Below are 22752 nucleotides of genomic sequence, written 5' to 3'. Positions count from 1 at the left end.
CATAGGGAAGCTGTTCCATCCCCTTTATCATTTTGGTTGCCCTTCTCTGTACCTTCTCCATCGCAACTATATCTTTTTTGAGATGCGGCGACCAGAATTGTACACAGTATTCAAGGTGTGGTCTCACCATGGAGCGATATAGAGGCATTATGACATTTTCCGTTCTATTAACCATTCCCTTCCTGATAATTCCTAACATTCTATTTGCTTTTTTGACTGCTGCAGCACACTGAGCTGACGATTTTAAAGTATTATCCACTATGATGCCTAGATCTTTTTCCTGGGTGGTAGCTCCTAATATGGAACCTAACATCGTGTAACTACAGCAATGGTTATTTTTCCCTATATGCAACACCTTGCACTTGTCCACATTAAATTTCATCTGCCATTTGGATGTCCAATCTTCAAGTCTTGCAAGGTCCTCCTGCAATGTATCACAGTCTAACTTCCTAACTTATTAGTCAGCTAGAATTTAGCCAGATAAGGGGTGAATATAGCCTGGTAAGCCATTTAGATAGATAACTATTACGTTACAATTCAACAAAAAAGAGCCAAAATTGGTCCTGTATATAAAATACCAAAAACACAAAAGGATTCCGCCAATAATGTTCAACAACGCTCAACACCAAATCAAAGATTGAATTTAAATTGAGTATGAAAAAACCGCATCATGAAGCCTGATAACGTGTCCTGCAAAAAACAGAGCCGTCCGGTCTTTTAATCATTTGCGGCTATAAAATCTATCAAAAAGAGCACCAGCAAGTGCTTCCAGTAAATTTAAGAGAGAGATTTATAGAAAAAAGTTTTAATAAAAATTGTTTAAATTTTTGTAACATATGTCCATCTGTACCCGTTGATCAATATACTTACAGCTGACCTGACTTGTTACAATATGTCTGACCACCCTGTATGATTCGTTTACAGATATATCTAGCGATAAATTTTCTTGTCATACTGACTCCTGAGGAAGCAACTTATTTTGTTGCGAAACACCAACCGCTGTTTGGTCAGCTGTCAATATATTGATCAACGGTACAGATGGACATATGTTACAAAAATTTAAACAATTTTTGTTAAAAAATGTTTTCTATAAATCTCTCTTTTAAATTTACTGGAAGCACTTGCTGGTGCTCTTTTTGATAGCTTTTATAGCCGCAAATGATTCAAAGACCAGTCGGCTCTGTTTTTTGCAGGACACGTTGTCAGGCTTGCTGATGCGTTTTTTTCATACACAATTTAAATTCAATCTTTGATTTGGTGTTGAGCATTGTTGAACATTATTGGCAGAATCCTTTTGGTTTTTTGATAGCTATTACGTTAGCTATTTAAATGGCTTTTGAATTTGGACCTCATAATGCTCCAAAATCATTCCTAGAGGCCAGATTTCAGGAAAAAGCGGAGGGAAATGTCTTTGCATACTGTTGAATTTGGAGGACATTTCAGAAAGAGAAAATGGAAAATGGTCAATTATCTAGCCCAAACAACAAGGTATCTCCCTCCTAAATCGGAAGATTCACTGACTCAGCACACAGCCAAATCTGGAGCAAAGGGATTGTTGGTTACAAACATGGTAACCAAATAACTGTATGTGAAAAGTTCCAGTCTATGCCAGTCCTGGTTTGAGCCCCATTGCATTTTGGGGCTTGTAGTTCCTGTTTTTCCTAGATCTAGAGGAATTGGAACAAGCTCATAGGGTGCCATGTGAGTGAAACCAGGATTGGTTCTGCCTATCACTTATGGCATGGAAGCTATCTAGTTACTTTTCCTTATAATTGTCAGATTTTATAAAGTTATACCACAGGGCATACAGTTACAGGGAGGACAGAAAACACAAATAGTGCAAGAAGTGCTTCTTAAGGAGGTACAGCATGCCATGGCTGGGAAGAACATCTCACGTCATAGGCTGTCCTCATGCTGGTAAAGGAAGCTAAGAAAACTCAGCAGGGGAAAAAGGATAGAGAGCCCTGATATCCTCTGCTGACTGCTTTTGACAGACGGGAGCTCCTTGGAGATTTCTGCGCTGCCTGTAGGTCTGTTCATACTCCAGACAGACAAGTGAAGAAACCGCTGACAGCTTGGTAGACCAGCACGATCTATAGCGTTCCCCCCTGCCAACCCTTTCCCAGTCAAATGCGAGTGTGTCTTTAATGAGCCAGTTGACTTGTTGCCGTCCTCTGCCCATTAATAATTCCTGTAAGACTGATGAACTGGGATTCAGCCATCCAGCTTCAGGCTCAGTAAACCAAGTAGTCATGGGAACCACAGGCAGCTGTCTACCTCCAGTCTGAGATGGAATCAATTCAGGAAACAATCACGTTTCGGGTGACCAAAAAAAACCCTGCTCCTTTTCTTTTCCATTGTTAGTTTGGCCAGAGTTTGCACCACAGGTACGATGGAGAAGAACAATGTCTTACAGGTGAGGATGCGTTCATTGAAATTATGGAAGGACCTGCAAGTGCCAAACTCACAGCTCTAAGACGCATCCTATGCCACTGTGTCATCCATACCCCCTCCCTATGGTCTTGGAAATGGTTTCCTTGTGTGGGTCCATATGGAATTCTAAAGTAACGCTGCTGCAGACATAACTCAGCCTTCATTTCAGACAGCCTCATTCCAACCTAGCTCATTTGTCTCAATAAACTGTAATGGGGGCGGGGGTGTCAAGCTCATTAATACTAAAATTATTCCATCATGGCTTTGACATTCCATCTTTGTAAAAATCCAAATGGAGTATGAGGAACATATTACTCGTGAATAGGGCCCAATGATGTGTAAAGTTCATACAGCATTTTCTTTTGTGGTACTCATGAATATGCACGAACATGACAGGCAATTTTCTCTTTGAAAATTAGCTAGTGCACCCTATGCACGGTCAAAGAGAGTATGTGTTTTGCTTCTGCTATTTGTGCAGGTGGCCAAGCAGGGCTAAAATAGCATGCGTGCACATCAATCACATATGTGCATGCTGTTTTCTTCCCCAGGAGCACCGCTTTTTTTATCCTGGTTAAAAGAACGCGCTCTATCAAATCCTTTACATACTTTTAGTCAGGGAGGGAAGGGCAGTTTTCAGACAGGCCAGTTTGCCTAAATAAACAGCTTTGAAAATTGTCCTCATGATGGATACCGCCCAACAGGTAGGGGAGGGGGCCTATGCACTAAATCTTTGTGTTCACTTACACCCGAATTTTCAAATGCTGGTGTTTGCAGATCCTGGCAGATACGCACGTCTGGGCCAAGCGCGCCGAGCACATTTTTAAAATGGCTCAGCCACGCCCATATCTGCTGGTTTGCGCAGACGTGCCAGCAAATCAAAAAGGGGTGGGCCACAGGGGTGAGGAGGGGGGCCCGCCGGGACTTACTTCTGCTCCGAAGTAAGCAGTAAGCAATAAGTAAACAAAAAATATTGGGGATAGATAGGGTTAGTTTAGGGGTCGGGAAAGAAAGAGGATAAGGGAGGAAAGGTAGGTAGGGGTATAGGAAAGTTCCCTCCCAGTCCGCTCCTTAATTGGAGCGAACTGGAAGGGAACTGGGCAAAGACCCAATCGCATCACTGTGCATACTTTACAAAATTCCCCCCTCCTGCGTGCGTGAGTCACAACCCGCCCATACATGCATGCGCCAATATTAAAATTGGGTGTGCCTATGTGTGTGGGAATCATATTTTATAACATGCGCGTGCCGACGCGAGCATGTTATAAAATAGCCACGTCCACGTGCGCGTGCCGGGAACCGCTCACACATGGACGCACATGCGTGGGTTTTAAAATCTAGCTTTAAGGTCCTAGCATGCATACTAGAGAGGGTTCCTGAGCATGTTAACAGATATGTGCTAAAATTAGCTGTCAATGCTGTGATTTGTCGATCCAAAGACTACTGAGGTTGGTTTGAGGCTTCAGCTTGAACTGCTGCCCCAACATTGTGGGATGCTTGTAGAAGGGGCATGGTCAGATGCAGATGGCTTTCTCACTCAGGCCTGGAAAAGTTCCCTCCTTGGCATCAATGGAATGGATATTTTAAGGAATAGTTCCCTTTAAGCTGAGTGCATAAGCAAATGCTCACACATTTCTGAACATTGCTTACATACATTTTTCTTTGTGCTATATACAGAAATGTAATGCTAATACTTGCACTTAAAAATTGTTAGTTTAAAAAAATTGTTGCTCATACAAAAACAAATTTGCATGCACCTAGTCCTCTCCTTGAAGGGAGCACTGATGTTGGGGTTGGCTAAAACACCTTGTAATGGCAGTCCTCCTCATCAGAATCACATGCTTTTGGTCAGGATTTTCCTCTCCTGAAAGTCTCTTCTTTCGCCTCCTCTCCTAGGGTCCAGATGCTCTCCTTAGCATTGACAAGGACTCCATGTGCTGGGCTTGCCTTTATACAGGGTTACAGTAAGGGGGCTAAGCTATGAGTATAAGAGGTCTGTACTTGCTTAGTTTAGCAAGCACGTGCTATTTTTGTTGCAACCTCACACGCTGTTTAGCACACAGAAACTATTAATGCTTAGAAGCTACAATTCCGTGGGCCAAATTAATAGTGTCTATATAGCATTGAGGCTGATTTTTAGCAAGTGACATTTTAGCATGCAAGTTACATTTTTTAGCCTACACATATGCAAACAAAAGTTTTTTGCACAAGTTTTACTGCATAGTCCCCAAAGGGACTGAATTAGTCTAAGCTTGAAGTTTGTGAGGAGCAGCGGCAATCATCAAGGCTTCAGTCTTAGCTACTGCATGACCTGCTGGAAGGGAAATGAGATCTAGAGGATAGAGCACATATTTTAAAGTTGCTAGGAAGCTGACTGAAAGAGTGCTAAAAACACAAAAATGTAGGTGAAATCTTGCATTTCCACAGATCCTGCTACAATTTCCAGCCGATATACGGGTTCCTAACCTTACTAGTTCTGTTAAGGATTTTAGGTTCTCCAATTTAGTTAAAAGTATATTTTGATGCACATTATTAAAGTGATGATCCAGTAGCTAGGCTTGAAACCTTGGCATTTGCCTCTATGTCAGACCCAGGAGAAAGAGGATCCTATCAAAACTCAAACCTGGTTAAAAGAGAATTTATAGAGAGACCTACAAGATGCTTAACACAAAAACTTGATTATGCCTGTTTGGAGATCACATATATGAGATCATATATGAAAAAGAAAATATAATTTTCATGCACTGAATCTTATTGGCTGCCAGGAGAATTTTCTTTCAGTTTTGGAAATCAAATATTTCACCATCTGTCGAAAGCTGGCATATTTCTGCTATGTGCCTTAAAGATGCCGATCTCACTCTGTATTGTAATAAATTAAAAGCTATGATAAAGGGCTATATTGAAAGGTATACTCCATAGATAACAGCATATCATTATGTACTTTCTTCTGAGAAGTCAGTCTTTCATTATGTATAACCTCTATTCTCTGTAATTGTAATTGTTTCCTTACATTGGAAAATTCTTACAATAAAGTATATTTTTTTATTATAAAAGCAATTGTGTATACCTCACCTACAACAGGAGGTCACTTTAGTGCCATTTGGAAGAGGGGAAGGAAAGACCAAAGAATGTACATGAATGATCTCTACTGAGTCTTAGGGGCCCCCATGATAGGTGGGTAGCTATCAATTGAATGGTAGATTACCAACCACACTGAAATAAGGACTGCTGAGGTCTTTCAAGGAAAGACTAGGAAGCTAAAGAAAAAAAATGCAATGATTCTTTATTGTATTACCCTTTGTGATAAGCTTTATATAGTAGCAGTGCCCAAATATGTCATGGCGAAGAGCCCACTGGATAGTGGCCAATTTGATTTTGGTGGTTATTTTACATGTTTTATTTTCGTTGGCAGTTTTTTTTTTGTTTTTTTTTTTACAGTGCTGATAATGCCAACTTACTGCTTTCCAAGTTCATTTTTTATGATCTCCATAATTATACGACATAGTTTCAGGAAGGAAAAATGAGGACTGGATTTAAGCCGAGCAGCTCTGCCCTACAATCCAGAGCGATGTTGGGGAAGCCTTTCACTCTGTAATAAATACCAAGGAGGCAGAGTTTAGCGTGTTTTCTCTATGTCTGGGACACCTTGGATGGCAAGGCTATTAATCTCCTGGGTGGGACAGGGTAACAGACAGCCTAATCTCACAAGCACAACTCGAGAGTGAGGAGGGACGCTGAATTATAGTTCCCTTCCCGTTAAGCAGTGATAGGAATGTATGGGTCTGCTTCTGGCTATGGCGGGCCTGGTGTCCTGGATGGGGCACTGCTCCTAATTTCCTTACAGGTGCCTATTCTCCCGACTGCCTTTCTGATTGGGCAGCAGCATTTCCAAATACAGTGGGAGGAAAAGAGTAGGTGCAGCTAGGGGATTCACAGCAAAGAAAAGGACATGGAAGAGGTGGAGCAGAAAGAATTACTGAAGAGCATATTCCCCCCCCCCCCCCCCCCCCCCTGTTTCCTTCAGCAGCTCAGAGGTACCTTCTGTAGCAAAAGTCAGAAAATTCTGTGGATAAAGTAATGTGGTTGTGGTGTTAGTTCACTTAAATGCATGGAAATACAAGTTAAACAAATAAAAATATAACATAAGGTGGTACTTTTTTGTTGCACTAACAATATTTCTCACAGGACAAGCAGGATGGTTGTCCTCACAAATGGGTGACATCGAGGATGGAGCCCACCACCACGGAAAACTTCTGTCAAAGTTTAACAGAACTTTGACTGGCCCCTACTGGGCATGCCCAGCAAGGCACTGACCCTGCAGCCAGCAGGGGTCTCCCTTCAGTCTTCTTTATTCCGCGCAGCAGTTGCCACGCGGTGAAAGGAGCTCTCTAACCACGTTCCTGACAGGAATTTGGAAATTAATTTCCTAAGAAAATTTGCCCCTCAGGGGTCTCCCTTCGACAAATTTTTTAGTCATCTTTCGGAACCCGGTAAGTTTTTTGCCTTCTTCCATCGACTGCCGTCGATTCTGGCCCTTGAGGCCTGTTGGCACTTACCGATCCCCAGCCTAAATTTTGGCTTCCAGCCATGGCAACGGGGTTCCGCCGTTGTCCGGATTGTACCCGGACTATGTCCATCACAGACCCCCATAGGGTTTGTGTAATGTGTTTGGGTAGTGAGCATGATGTCCTGACTTGCACCAAATGTGCCTTAATGACACCCAAGGGTCGCAAAGCCAGGATGGAGAAGATGGGGCTCCTCTTCCATGCACCCACCCCAATGACATCGATAGCATCGACGTCATCGGAACCGGCACCGTCGAAGTTGTACAATCATCGCCAACCCTCCGGTGACCGTCCGCCATCGATCGCTTCTCGGCCATCGACTCCCGTTCCTTCCCCGGATGGGCGAGGGGACCGGACAGAAAAGCATCGCCATCGACGGCACAAGTCTCGGCCTGTCGAGGATCCACAGCCATCGACCTCTGTTCAAGCCGAGCCACCGACAAAGAAGCCGCGAACAGACCAGACATCCTCCATGACTTGTTCGTTGGCATCGAGGAAACCCTCACCCTCCCGGGGTGCGGGGGCCGTGATCCCACCGGTTACGGTGGTACTTCCGGCCCTGCCTCAGCCTCCCTCTCCCGTCGAGCCGGGTATGGTTACCCCTGGTCTCCGGGCAGAACTGGACCGGCTGGTCCAGGAGGCCATCGAGAAAGCGATGAAGAAATTACAACCTCCATCGGCACCGTCTCCGGCACCGGTTCCAGTGCCGCCCCCAGCACCGACACCGGCACCGGCTTCGCCACCGAGGAGGGAACCGACCACCGAGCCGTTGATACAAGCGTTAGCACCGCTACTCAGCCGTATGGAGGCGCTCATGATGGCCCTTCCATCGGTGATTCCAGTGCCATCGACAACACCACCATCTCCGACTGGATTCTCATCGGCAGGAGAAACACCGTTTCGGATTCCCCCTTCCGGGGTGGTTCCATCGGTACCTCCTGGCATATCTCCACCGATATATCCTTCGGCTCCATCGATTCCGCGCCAGACACCGATTCCATCGGCAGCACCGAAGCCATCGATGCCATTTCTGATTCCACCTACGGCACCGATTCCACCTCGGTTTCCATCGGTGCCCTCAGAACCTCAGCCAGGTCCATCAGGGCTACAAGCCCCACATGATCCCTACGATACCTGGGGTGATGATGATGATACATCTTCTGACACAGATTTGCCGTCGCCGCCATCTCCTACAGAGAGTAGAAAAAGATCTCCTCCTGAGGATCTCTCTTTTATTAATTTTGTAAAAGAGATGTCAGAAGTTGTACCTTTTCAGTTATAATCTGAAGCCGATGATAGACACCAAATGATGGAACTCCTTCAATTTCTGGATGCGCCAAAAATCATCGCTTCCATCCCTATACACCAGGTGTTTTTGGATCTGCTCAAGAAAAACTGGGAATCTCCTTCATCGGTGTCTCCAGTTAATAAGAAAGCTGACTCCACATACCTTGTCCAGTCAGCACCAGGTTTCCAAAAGCCTCAACTGGATCATCGCTCTGTTGTAGTTGAGTCTGCACAGAAGAAGGCCAAGCGTCTTAAGCCGCACTCTTCTACCCCACCTACCAGGGACAACAAATTCCTGGATAGTGTGGGACGAAAAGTGTACCATGGAGCTATGTTGATTTCACGCATAGCTTCATATCAACTCTATATGACTCAATACAACAGAGCTATCCTTAAGCAGATGCAAGACTACGCTGACACGTTGCCGGACCAGTACCAACCGCAACTTCAAGCCCTTCTTCACAAGGGATTTGAGGCAGGGAAGCACGAGATTAGGACTGCCTACGATATATTCGATGCTTCCACGAAGGTTTCAGCCACAGCCATCTCAGCTAGACGTTGGGCTTGGTTAAAGTCATCCAACCTTCGCCCATAGGTCCAAGATCGTCTTGCTGATTTACCCTGCTTAGGCGACAATTTGTTTGGAGAACAAATTCAACAGATTGTGGCAGAGTTAAAAGACCACCATGAGACGTTGAAACAACTCTCGTCTATCCCACCTGAGGTGATCTCCAAGCAACCGCAAAAGAAGGACTCTAAAAAGTCGTTCTTTCGACCACGCCGCTACTACCCTCCGTCAACTAGGGCTCGTCCTGCACGGTCCTCTAACAGGCCTCAGACTCGTCAGCCGAGAAAGCAAAGGCCTACTGTAGTCCCACCTCCTGGGCCTGCGGCGGGCCTTTGACTTCCCTGTATTGAGCACAAGCCAACTCCCTCTTCCACACATCCCTGTGGGAGGTCGTCTGTACCACTTCTTACACCGTTGGAAACAGATCACCTCAGATCAGTGGGTGCTAGCAATTATCGCACAGGGTTACCACCTCAACTTTATAACACTTCCGCCAGACTCCCCGCCCCTTCAGGCATGGAGTCTAACCAGCCATTTGACTCAATTACAACAAGAAGTATTCCTTCTTCTACAATCAAATGCTATAGAACCCGTCCCTCCTTGTCAACAAGGGAAAGGATTCTATTCCAGGTACTTCCTAATACCAAAGAAATCAGGGGGGCTTCGTCCAATTCTGGACCTTCGGGCCCTCAACAAGTATCTGCAAAAAGAAAAGTTCAAGATGGTAACCCTGGGCGCCTTGCTCCCTCTGTTGCAAAAGGGGGATTGGCTGTGCTCTCTCGACCTGAAGGACGCTTATACCCACATTGCGATAACACAATCTCATCGCAAGTATCTGCGTTTTCTGATAGGCCACGACCATTATCAATACCGGGTCCTACCTTTCGGTCTGGCATCTGCTCCACGAGTCTTTACCAAGTGTCTCATAGTAGTAGCAGCATTTCTCAGGAAGGAAGGTGTCCACGTCTACCCCTATCTGGACGATTGGCTCATCAGGGCCTCTACCCCTCAGTTTGCTCAATCCTCCCTAAAATTAACAATTCACACACTCCTTTCCTTAGGGTTTCTTGTCAATTACGAGAAATCCTGCTTGGTCCCATCTCAGACCTTATCCTTCATTGGGGCAGACTTGGACACCTTACAGGCAAAAGCCTACCTTCCAATTCAACGAGTCCACACTCTCATGTCCTTAGCTCGCCAGCTCCAGTCGCAACACACTGCCACGGCTCGCCAGTTCCTCATTCTCCTAGGACACATGGCATCCTCGGTTCAAGTCACTCCCATGACCCGACTAGCCATGAGAGTAACACAATGGACTCTACGACACCAATGGATTCAAGCTTTTCAGCCTCTGTCCTCCATTATCACAGTCACACAGGCGCTACGCCTATCCTTAACCTGGTGGACGACTCAGGTCAACCTCCTTCAGGGCTTACCCTTTCTTCCACCGGATCCGCAAGTAATCCTAACCACCGACGCTTCTCACATCGGTTGGGGAGCCCATGTGGACGACTTCCAAACCCAAGGCTTATGGTCCAAAGAGGAAGCCGAACACCAGATAAATTTCCTGGAACTTCGAGCAATCCGCTATGCGCTCCGAACTTTCAAAGATCATCTATTCCATCAGATAATCTTAATCCAGACGGACAACCAAGTGGCCATGTGGTACATAAACAAGCAGGGAGGCACAGGCTCCTTCCTTCTGTGTCAGGAAGCTGCGCAGATCTGGGCGGAAGCCCTCTCCCACTCCATGTACCTCAGGGCCACTTACCTGCCGGGAGTAGACAATGTATTGGCAGACCAGCTGAGCCGTGTCTTCCAACCACACGAGTGGTCACTCGATCCTCTGGTAGCGACCACTCTGTTTCACAAGTGGGGTTCTCCCCGCATAGACCTCTTTGCGTCCCCTCAGAACCACAAAGTGGACAATTACTGCTCTCTCATTCGGAGCCAGCACTCTCGGCCGAGGGATGCATTCTCCCTCAAGTGGACAACCGGTCTGCTCTATGCATTCCCTCCACTTCCTCTTGTGTCAAAGACTCTCGTGAAGCTACGCCAGGACGGAGGAACCATGATCCTGATAGCACCTTACTGGCCACGCCAAGTATGGTTTCCAATACTCCAGGATCTCTCCATCCGCAGGCACATTCCTCTGGGAATGGACCCGCATCTTCTCACTCAAAACGACGGATGCCTCCTCCATCCCAACCTCCAAGCCTTGTCCCTGACGGCATGGATGTTGAAAGGTTAGTCCTTCAACCATTTAACCTTTCAGATTCAGTTTCTCGGGTCCTGATAGCTTCACGAAAGCCTTCCACAAGAAAGTCTTACTCATACAAATGGAAAAGGTACACATCATGGTGCACTTCTCAGTCCCTTGATCCCCTTTCCTGTCCAATCTCTAAGTTCTTGGACTATTTATGGCACCTATCAGAATCCGGTCTAAAGACCTCTTCCATTAGTATGCATGTCAGTGCAGTAGCCGCCTTCCATAAAGGTATAGAGGGTGTCCCTATTTCAGTACAACCCCTGGTGACACGCTTTCTTAAAGGCTTGCTCCATCTGAAGCCACCCTTACGTCCTCCGGCCCCATCTTGGGACCTTAATCTGGTTCTTGGTCGTCTTATGAAACCTCCTTTCGAACCTCTGCACTCCTGTGAATTGAAGTATCTCACATGGAAAGTATTATTCCTGTTGGCTATTACTTCAGCTCGCAGGGTTAGTGAGTTACAGGCCTTAGTCACCTATCCGCCTTACACTAAACTCCTGCAGGACAGGGCGGTACTCCGCACTCACCCTAAATTTTTACCCAAGGTAGTTTCTGAATTTCATATCAATCAATCCATCATACTACCTATCTTTTTTCCCAGGCCCCATTCCAACTCTGGGGAACAGACTCTGCATACCCTAGACTGTAAACGAGCTCTAGCGTTTTATCTAGACCGTACAGTTGCTCACAGAAAGAGTACTCAATTGTTTGTCTCCTTCCATCCTAACAAGTTAGGACAACCTGTGGGTAAGCAGGCTCTTTCCTCCTGGTTGGCGGACTGCATTTCCTTCTGTTATCAGCAAGCTGGCATTCCTTTCCAAGACCGTGTCAAAGCACACTCTGTGAGGGCCATGGCGACTTCAGTAGCACACCTTCGATCGGTGCCGCTTCCTGACATCTGTAAGGCTGCAACCTGGAGTTCTCTCCATACCTTTGCAGCCCACTATTGTTTGGACAAGGCTGGAAGACAGGACTCCATCTTCGGCCAGTCCGTCTTGCGTAACCTTTTTCCAACCTGATGTACCAACACCCTTCCACCTACCCGGTTGGGTGCGGATGCCCTTTCCCAAATTTCTCCTCACTTATTGTGCCTGCTGCACACCGTTGGGTACATTTGGTGCAAGTCGGGACATCCTCAGCTCGGTACTCACCCATTTGTGAGGACAACCATCCTGCTTGTCCTGTGAGAAAGCAAATGTTGCTTACCTGATGTAACAGGTGTTCTCACAGGACAGCAGGATGTTAGTCCTCACGAAACCCGCCCGCCACCCCGCGGTGTTGGGTTCGTTTTATTTTTACTTTTTAGGCACTGCCTGTAGCTTTGAAAATCAGACTGAAGGGAGACCCCTGCTGGCTGCAGGGTCAGTGCCTTGCTGGGCATGCCCAGTAGGGGCCAGTCAAAGTTCTGTTTAAACTTTGACAGAAGTTTTCCGTGGTGGGCTCCATCCTCGATGTCACCCATTTGTGAGGACTAACATCCTGCTGTCCTGTGAGAACACCTGTTACATCAGGTAAGCAACATTTGCTATTTCTGGCCTAGCTGTCAGGAGCTGACGCTCCTTTCCTCAGGTCCAATAAAAAGGTATCACTTTACATTATTATTTTCTGTTTGTTCACACTATTTATAGAAATAAAGCTTAGGACTTTGTGGTGCATTTGCATACATTTACATATTAAGGTAGTCTTTATTTTACTTTATACAAATAGTTGTTTTCTGACCTTTCCTATGTATCTGGGTCATTTCATAAAATTTTATTTGGCTGGGAGAGGAGGGATCTTAGTGATAGTTACAAGGAAGCTATGAAGGAAGAGTGGCATGGGAATGGGATGAGTACTGCTGCCAAACCACTTGCCTATAAGAGAATTGGGCTGGATTAGATCCATGAGAGGAGTGAAAAAAATGAAGGTGAGAGGGACAGAAGAGGAGCAGAGATCAAGCTGGAGGGGAGGAAGGGATAACGGGGAAGAGAGAGAGAGGAGTGGCCTAGAGTTCAAGCTTGATGATGGAAACTTGAGAATTGTTACTTCTCTTCACTTTCTCTCTGCTGAAGACTGAGTCTCTGTGCCCCCTCCTGCAAAGTGCATACCACAGCCCTGGGCACTCAAAAAACAAACCCTGAAATTCTCATGTTGGCGCTCTATTGAAAACTCCCCTCACATTGGTATTGCAAAGGCACCAAGGGAGGACAGTTCTTCAGGAATCCACTCGCTTTGGCTCTGAGGCTTTTATTAGTGTATTATATTCAGTATGGTACCGAGATCCATTATCCCTGATTATGGATAATTAAGACCTTTCAGTTTTCTTTATTTTCTCTATTTTTTTTCTAAATTTACTTTTAAGGGTCAGTATTCAGTGGCATTTAGCTGGATAACTTGTTAGTTATCCAGTTAAATGCTGATTTTTTTTTTTTACATTTCCCCCACTTATTTATATATATAATTATTTATTATTGTACCCCGTTGATCCATAAATCTCAGCAGGGTACAACAGGACATACACAATTATAACTTCAAAACAATGTAAAATAACAAAATAATAAATTTAGTCAGATAAATTATCGATCTAAAGTTTTGCTAGATTATATATGGCTGTTCTGGGGATGTTCCTGAATGAGGTTAAATCAGCCAGCTAAGTTATCCAGCTAGCTCTAGTTGTGCTATAGAATAGTGCTAAAGATAGCCAGAAAAACGTAACCAGCTATCTTTAAGACAGCAAGCTATCTTCAATAGTGCAGCTGCACCACTGAATTTCCCTCCAAAGTTAGCTGGATAAATCTATCTGCCTAACTTTGCAGTCCAGTCAGTGACTGAACATTACCTCCTTAAGAGTTTCACAGTTTTTCATTGGATATGAAGTACATCAACAAGTGATATATCCTGCCCATGAGCTGTGGAACAGCAAAAGTGCAGCCCTCTGATCCTGAAACACACCAGACGGGCATCTAGGTCTAGGTACCACTCGGAATAAGTGACTGTAACCAATGTCTTTAGTCAGTATACTTTTCAGGCTTTAGCTCATGGCCTTTTTCTTTAGTATAACTTTCATTAAGGGATACATTTTCCATAAAACAGCTAACTGGCAATGCACATATGCACGTTTTGGTCCACACAAGCTCAACTGATTTCCAAATGCAAAAGATCCGTATACTTTGTGGTCGAAGAACAGTTTGCTATGTGGCTAAAAGTACGTGGGTACACTTACACCATGCTCAACAATGGCATAAAGTACTCGTTTTGATGGTGTGCTTACCGGGCGTGCACATTTTGCATCCACAGCACCCTCCCCAGAATGCATCTTTTCCATGCAACCAAAAGTAAGTATGTTAAGGAGGTCTGCAAATACTTTGTAGTGGCTAGAAATTCAGTTAACTGGCTATGACTGATTTAGGTGGGTTAATTCTACCTTCTATTAATTTCTGTCTAAGCCTTTGAGAATTTACCCCTAAATGTACAATTTAAAACAATAAAAATGCTTGTGGTTTTGGCTTATAGCAAATCTAATTCTTGGCATCACACCCTGCAAAAAATCTAATTCAAAGATTCCTAGAAAATATTTTTTACAAAAAAAAAGAAATCTAAACATGAAGAATAAAACCTGAAGAAAAGGAAACCCATCACATCTGATTTTCCGTGGTAAAGGTGCTTACCTGTCTTTTTCTCCTCCACTTGGCTTGCATCTGCTGTCTCAGTTTGGGGCTGCTCTTTCACCTTGGCAGCATCCGTAGCCGTGGTAGCGGCAGGCACGTCGGCTTGTTTGGACTCCTCCTTTGCTGGGGTTCCGTCAGCATCTGAAGGATGCAAGGTTTCACTGGTAACCTGCGTGGTGGTGTCCGTTTCGGCTGCAGCCTGCTTCTCTTCCGAAGGGGTGGCCGGAGACTGCTCCACAGGTTTAGCGGCAGCATCTAGTGCCCCTTCCTTCTCCTGCTTTCTCTCCTCTGTCGGAGAGCTGTTGGTTTTCTTACCTTCTACGGACTGGGGACCGTCAGACTGAGCCACTCCTGTTACGGGTGCCTCATTCTTATGATTCTCTACCTCAGCACGGATTTCATTCTTCTTCTCACCAACGTCGCCATTGATCTCAGGGCCATTCTCCTTCTTGTCCCCCTTCAGCTTTTTCCTGATTATGTGTCCACGGAAGCTGGCTTGGATTTTAGTAGCTGCCTTGTGGGCTTTGTCCTCTGGTTTGTTGGTGCCATCTTGCTCAATCTTTTGGTCTGCCTCGTCATTTTTTTCAACCTTGAAAATGAAAAGAAAAAGATTTAAACATGCAACCTTTGAGCTGAGGACAGTTTGAAGGCTTACTGTAGATGTCTTATCCTTAATGCTCAAAAAAAGTAACAGGTCAGTAAAACATTTGATAAATGCAGGCCTCAGGGCTGCATGCGTGCCTCCCCTGATTTTCACATCGTATCTGTTTAATTTACTAAACATAGCAACGATAATAACACATTAACACAGTAGATGATGGCAGATAATAAGACTAATTCTTTCATCTAGTCTGCTCAGTTATTTCGGTCCTTATTGTTAAAGATATATCTCAGCTGCCAGCCTTAGAATATGACCACTTGTAAGATGTCACTGCTTACCCAGGACAATTTTTCTCCTCTTCCTTCTTAGGAGGTAATTTTCAAAAGCATTTACATGCTTAAAACCGGGTTTTACACATGTAAATGCACTTTATGCATGTAAGTGGGCTTTTGAAAATTGCTACAATATATGCCATTGCATTTTCAATAGGTTTTACACACGTAAGTGCACTTTAAAAGGTGAATTTTAAAAGCCCAACGTGCGCCAAAATCATGAGATGCATGCACAAGTCAGGCTCACACACACTCATCAAATTTTTAAAGCTGACTATATGCGTGCGTATCTCCTGCTGCGCTCATCTCATTTGATTTAAAAAAAGGACGGCGCTGGGTGGGGCAAGGGCATTCAAGGGCATAGACAAGAGATGTGCACGTAAATTACTTTTGCACCCTGCGCACTCCCAGGTCCACTGCCGTGTAAATTTACTTCTGCTGTGCTATCAGTGAGTCCTGTCGTACCGTGTGCACCAACGCCTCTATAGCCAGGTCAAAGAGGAGAGAGGATAGAGGGACAACCCTGTCTCATGCCTCTCTGGATAGGGAATAGGTCTGAGAGATCGCCATTAGTCGGTACTCGCCTTTCTCTCACCCACTCTGTGTATGAAGGGCCAATCCCAAACTTCCCCAGCGTGGCGAATAAGAAGGGCCAGTGTAAGCGATCAAATGGTTTTCCACATCCAGCACCACTATGGCCCTGTACTGGACACTCTTCCCTGCTACTGCCATTATGTTGAAAATCCTCCTAGTGTTATTCATAGTCTTCCAATTTTAAACAAAATTCGAAGACGCTACTCCAAAAATCCTGTTTTATCTTAATATCATGACCATCATACTAGGCCTCATCGTATAAGCTCACGCTATTTGGACTCAGCCTTATTTATTATCATAGGTCATTCTTTGTTGGAAAGTCCCGACAATCTCTATTTTTTTGAAAAAAAAATTTTTATGCAATTAAAACTCTAAAATATGAAGTACTTAACTTCAGATGTTCTAATGTTCAATATTCATGACAGTCCTTCGTCTCTTGGGACCGTCATGAATATTGAACATTAGAACATCTGAAGTTAAGTACTTCATATTTTAGAGTTTTAATTGCATAAACATTTTTTTTCAAAAAAATAGGGATTGTCTGGATTTTCCAACAAAGAATGACCTATGATTATAAATAAGGCTGAGTCCAAATAGCGTGAGCTTATACGATGAGGCCTAGTATGATGGTCATGATATTAAGATAAAACAGGATTTTTGGAGTAGCGTCTTTGAATTTTGTTTAAAATTGGAAGAGTGTTGGTGTAGTCATTAAGTGTTTATTGATCAACATATTCCAGTATATAATCTTTGCTTCACCTACTGTTTAATAGTAAGTTATTCATAGAGTGCCAGCCCTTAGCAAAACCAGTATGGGCCAGATGAATAAGATCCTGCAAGTGCACATACTTTTAGCCATGCAGAAATGGGGCAATAATCAAGCCATAATTTTATTCGGGTAAACTGTGTTAACTTGGGTAACCTCCATGGAGCAGCAGGTCCTACCCTTAACACAAGGCACTGGGGTAACCTGCATGGAGCGGCATTTATTACCCTAAACAACTTGCTGGGCAGACTGGATAGAGCTCTTGGGTCTTTTTCTGCCAAAATGTACTGCATCACTCTGTTGCAGTAGCTCTGAGCACAATTTATCTTGTCTTACTGGCCCGCACACCAGAACCATCCGTGGACTGGAGCAGAGCCACATGATTCTTTCAGCTATACCTTTCCACATCCTGGCAGGCTTGGAAGACAATCTTAGGGCAGTGCCAACATGCCAGCCCCCTCCCCCCTTTCAATGAGATAATTGATGAGCAAGCTGCAGGCAATCGCATGGTTTTCTTATCCAAGCAGTTTCCTGCTTAAAAGCTATAAACAAAATAAAACAGCAGAAAAATTAACAGTGCCTCTCCAGGGTTCAGAGCAAAGAATAAGCATGATAGGTCAGAAAGTGCCATGGAGGAAAAAACATTATCAGTGTAATTTCCTTCCTTGCACAGTTTAAAGAGCTCTTAGGGATGTGCAGGGGCAAAAGTTTTGTTTTGGTTCATTCATTCATTTTGTAGGTCACATCCATTTGATTCATTAGATTCAAACAAAAAAAATGTATATATTCATTTCAATCATTTGCCATTAACGCCAGGGAGGGAAGCAATGCAGCCTATTTTGGGCTTCAAAATTGGAGTTTGCCAATCAATCCTAATGAAACTTGTAGGTAAACAACATAAGGGGAAAATATCTCTAAGGCACCAAGACTGTGGCAAAATGGCACCAAAAGTGACATGAATGGCCTAAGGCATTATAAAGGGGCAAAAGGGTACCAGCAGTGACATGTAGCCAGATAACTTAAAAACCTAAACAGCTATATTCAAACATAGCCAGTTATGTTTTTAAGTTATCTGGCTACATGTAGCCAGCTAACTTTAGCAAGTATATTCAGCGGGCAATTTAATCCGCTGAATATATGGGATAAGTTATCAGCTAACTTTATCAGGATTACTTGTCTACTAACAGGCCTACTGAATATGGATCTCCTTATTTTTAGCTTATCAGTGTGCTAAAATTTTCCTTTTATTTCAAATATACAGAGAGTTAGAGAGGAGGTACATATGTACAGCATAATAATTATATAAATAGATGCATTTATTTTCATATTCTTTGAAATATGGTGATCCTTTAATTTATTTTTTCTTTTTTTAATGTATTTTTTATTTATATCCCTTTAAGGCTACATATGTGCATATGCTCACAGTATTGTATATAGGGATTACATGTTAGCAAAGCCTCATAGAGCCTATACAGTCCTAACTATTCATTTAAAGCAGGTGACTGCACTGAAAGTCAACATGTGTAAATACTTGCTTTCATATATGTAGTACTGCTGCTTTAATCCTGAATCTCATCTATAATGTGCAGACTTCTACTTATAAGTTGCTGATCTCAAAATTTTCAGCATATGAAAATACAGGAGCTCAGCAGTTAGTACTTATCATCTGCACTACAGGTTAGAGTGCATTCTGCTGTGCTATGGGTTTTTCCCCTTATTGATATGCCAGAATGGGTGAAAGGGTAAGAGAGTCCTGCAAATAAACAATGATAGATGTATTCTTAGGGGAGGAAATGATCACAAAATAAAAGATTCAGGTGGCTGTATTGTCCAAGTGTGTTTCAGAAAGGAGGACCAAGAATCAAGAATGAACTAAGAAAATTTACCAACACCCAGTTACAGAAGGTCTACGCCTGCCTACCTAACTCAAGATACATAACGCCTTCCACGTCTCCTTACTTAAACCTCTTGTTCTCTCCGAGTTTTCCAAGAAACCGCCTGAACCGCAACCTCTAGCCTTTGAGGAGGATATCACTTATCAGGTGCAAGACATCTTGGATATACAGAAAAGAGGAAGACTATGGGAATACTTGTTATCTTGGGAAGGCTTTGGGCCAGAAGAAAACAGTTGGGAGCCAGTAGCGAACATTCTTGATAAAGAACTGATCAGACAGTTTCATGTGTCTCATCCTAGAAAACCCAAATCCCCGGGGAGGGGCCCTAAGAAGGGGGGGTACTGTTACGCTCCACGGCCACAGACTGCTGCGGCCGCCATTGCTCACCTCCCTTTTTACAACTTTGGCTCAGTTGGGCGAACTCGCGGCTTCGGCAAGCTACCACCGGCCTTCTGGCCTCCATTTCTGGGCCTATCCGAGCAGCATGGAAGCTCCCGACCGCCATCTTACCTGTGGGGGTTCCTTAGGCGCGTGCGCTTCCCAACCAGCTTTAACCACATCATGGCAGGAACCTCGGGGGCGTCCCTTCCAGATGACATCACTCTGCTCTAATACTTAAACCGGCCTGCCCAGATAGCCAGCGACTTTCCATATGCACATATGCCATATTGTGTTCCGACTAATGCTCAAAGCGAACTTATTTATTTATTTATTTATTACTTGGATTTATACCCCTCCTTTTTTGAATACACAATTATGTGTATAAGTTTTCTTTCAAAATTCAGGCTGACGTCTACATGTATTTTGCACATAGCCCTGTGCAGACTGCTGAGCATTACCCTCTTTAAAATCTCAAATATGCATGTAAATCCCAATTGTGGCCCTTCCCCCCCAAATGTCTGTTTTTGTGCACATAAACATTATGCACAGAATCAAGTCAGACACATACATTTATGCACATGACCCATGCACAATCTTAGAATGAGCAATTTATGTGTGTAAACAGCTGTGAAAGTTATTCCCTTTGTATTCTTTTTTTTCCCCCCAAAGGATCACCAGAGAATTTGATATACAGTGCAAAATAAAAAGGAGCTTGGGCTATTATTACAAGAGGATAATATGAAAGATCCACAATGTCTTACCCCACACTACTGTTCTGTGTAGAAAATAATAGGGAAAAGCAAAAAAAAAAAAAACCCCAAGAAAATGATAAAAGAAAGACCCTTGAGAATTGCAGGTAATTAAAGAGGTGTGGTCTCCTGGTTAGAGCTTTCATTTGTGAGTGAGAAGTCTTAAAATGTGATCAAAAAACCCGATTCTATTCTTGACCCCCTTGTAGCCTTGGGCAGTGTACCAAGCTGTCCCTGTGTTTCCAGCTGTAGCTAAGCTAACATTTGAGTGAAAGATACTGGAGACATCCAAATTATTATTTAATTATTGTCAGAAGTGAAATCCACAGCAGCTCTAAACTACAATACTATTGCTCGGTTCCCAGGTGAGCATAATGCACTGGTAAATCATTAGGTTGCAAATAGCTAAGTTCCTTACAATCATTAAATAATAGCAATAACTAAACAGCCAGAGAAATTAAAATTCAATAAAACCATATTTCAAAGGACTTTTAAAACTGTAGCATAACCTCGAGAAATAAAAGAGACATTAAAAGTACAGGCACCAATATCGAACTAATGACAGGACATATGCATGTCCATTCAGTGATGAGAATGTATTACATATGGAGAGAGAAGATCATCAAGCACGAAGCGAGATCATGAAAATGTGGCAGAAAGATTCAAAAACGTTTCCAGGTGTATTGGGTGCTACCAGTTTAGTTAAGAACTTCCAAGGGTACCTTGATATGTTGCCTGTACATATTACACCCTATGAACTCCAGAAGGAGACTCTATTAGGAACAATGCAAGTATTAAGAAGAACACTAGCAGTAAATTTGGAGAGACTGAGGTCATATCCAGCATATCTTGGTTTATGGGTGAGGTTCATTCCTGTCATGCTATATGCAAAATTAACCTATTTGGAAATACTATTCCAGGATGAGATTAGGATATCTTGCTCACTAAGGTCAATGCAAAAAGGCTGATCCAATCCTTCTTATGCCCCATTGCATGGACATGTAGTCCTACCTTTTGAAGGGAAATCAGAAGTTCATCTGCAAGACTGGATTTACCTGGATGAGGAGGCAACTCTGACCTCTTCAGATTGACCTCAGTGAGGAGGCAACCCCAGATGAGATCAATACTTAATGGCTGTCACTTGGGAGCATTTCTACCTAGTTAAAGTCACATTGCAGATATGACCTAGCAGGCTATTAAAAACAAGCAAGCAAACTGACATAGTAAATGATCACCTTCGCTAATGGGGCATCCAAAGCAAAGCATTATTGTAGTCTTCTTTGGTTATTCAAAGACCCATACTTAATCCAATACCCAGGCCCCTCTCATGTCTTACCACCAAAACTAGTGTGGTTGTTGTCTGAATCTCCCAGCCACCCCATGCCCATTCGTGTTAGGTTTGAACCATAAGAACATAAGAACATAAGAAAATGCCATACTGGGTCAGACCAAGGGTCCATCAAGCCCAGCATCCTGTTTCCAACAGTGGCCAATCCAGGCCATAAGAACCTGGCAAGTACCCAAAAACTAAGTCTATTCCATGTAACCATTGCTAATGGCAGTGGCTATTCTCTAAGTGAACTTAATAGCAGGTAATGGACTTCTCCTCCAAGAACTTATCCAATCCTTTTTTAAACACAGCTATACTAACTGCACGAACCACATTCTCTGGCAACAAATTCCAGAGTTTAATTGTGCGTTGAGTAAAAAAGAACTTTCTCCGATTAGTTTTAAATGTGCCCCATGCTAACTTCATGGAGTGTCCCCTAGTCCTTCTACTATCCGAAAGAGTAAATAACCGATTCACATCTACCCGTTCTAGACCTCTCATGATTTTAAACACCTCTATCATATCCCCCCTCAGTCGTCTCTTCTCCAAGCTGAAAAGTCCTAACCTCTTTAGTCTTTCCTCATAGGGGAGTTGTTCCATTCCCCTTATCATTTTGGTAGACCACTCCATGCAGATTATGGCATGAAAGCTGGAAAAATATGAAGTCTGCTAGTTCAAAAGTCACTTTGCCTTTTTTTTTAATTGAACATAAAGAAAAGGGATACATGAATGTTGTAAAAATCATCCAAAATCTCTGCACTAAAATGTATGGTGGACAAGCTTTTTTTTTTTTCCAGACATAAAATACAAACAGCTGAGATTTAGTGGAAAATATTGTTGTGCATTTATTACGCAGTGCATATAGAAATAAATACCTTCCTGGATGAGGCTTACAGTAAAGGTAGACAGCTATAAAGTCATTTTTTTAAAGAGCACCTTAAAGCTAGATTATTTTTTTGAAGGAAGCCAGGAAGAAAAATAGAATGGGCGGAACCATCTTTCAACCCTATGTAATGCCTATAGCCTCATTAGCTTAATAATAATAGCAAAGGGATGATGTGATACATTCCACCCCTGGGATGAGTGTGTGCATGAAATGAACCAGTAGAGGGAGAAAGTGGTACAGGAGTCGACAATAGGATGTAGCTGAGAGGGAACTGAGAATTGTTTTATTCAGAGAGCAATGGCTAGAAATACATTTCAAACCCCTCCCCTCCCCCCCAACTCTGTGAGGAGACAACACAGCTTCACCTGCCTTGGGTAACTAGGAGAGTGGGAACAACAGAGACTATGGGATCTCTAGGATTTCACTCTCTGGGAGCAGAAATCCAGGCGTGT

General features: G+C 43.6%; 1 protein-coding gene across 1 annotated transcript in view; it reads right to left on the bottom strand.

Moving 5' to 3' along the window:
- The window catches only part of GAP43 (growth associated protein 43), an 89460-nt gene that overhangs the window by 45206 nt on the left and 21502 nt on the right, over positions 1 to 22752 (bottom strand). The window contains exon 2 of the mRNA XM_029579267.1: positions 14767 to 15355. Within this exon, the coding sequence (XP_029435127.1) occupies positions 14767 to 15355 (589 nt within the window). The remainder of the gene's footprint in view (positions 1 to 14766; positions 15356 to 22752) is intronic.

The sequence above is a fragment of the Rhinatrema bivittatum genome, chromosome 15, assembly GCF_901001135.1.
Source record: "Rhinatrema bivittatum chromosome 15, aRhiBiv1.1, whole genome shotgun sequence".
Taxonomy (NCBI): Eukaryota; Metazoa; Chordata; class Amphibia; order Gymnophiona; family Rhinatrematidae; genus Rhinatrema; species Rhinatrema bivittatum.
The sequence above is the reverse complement of the archived record's forward strand: the minus strand, read 5'-3'. Positions and strand labels throughout refer to the sequence as shown.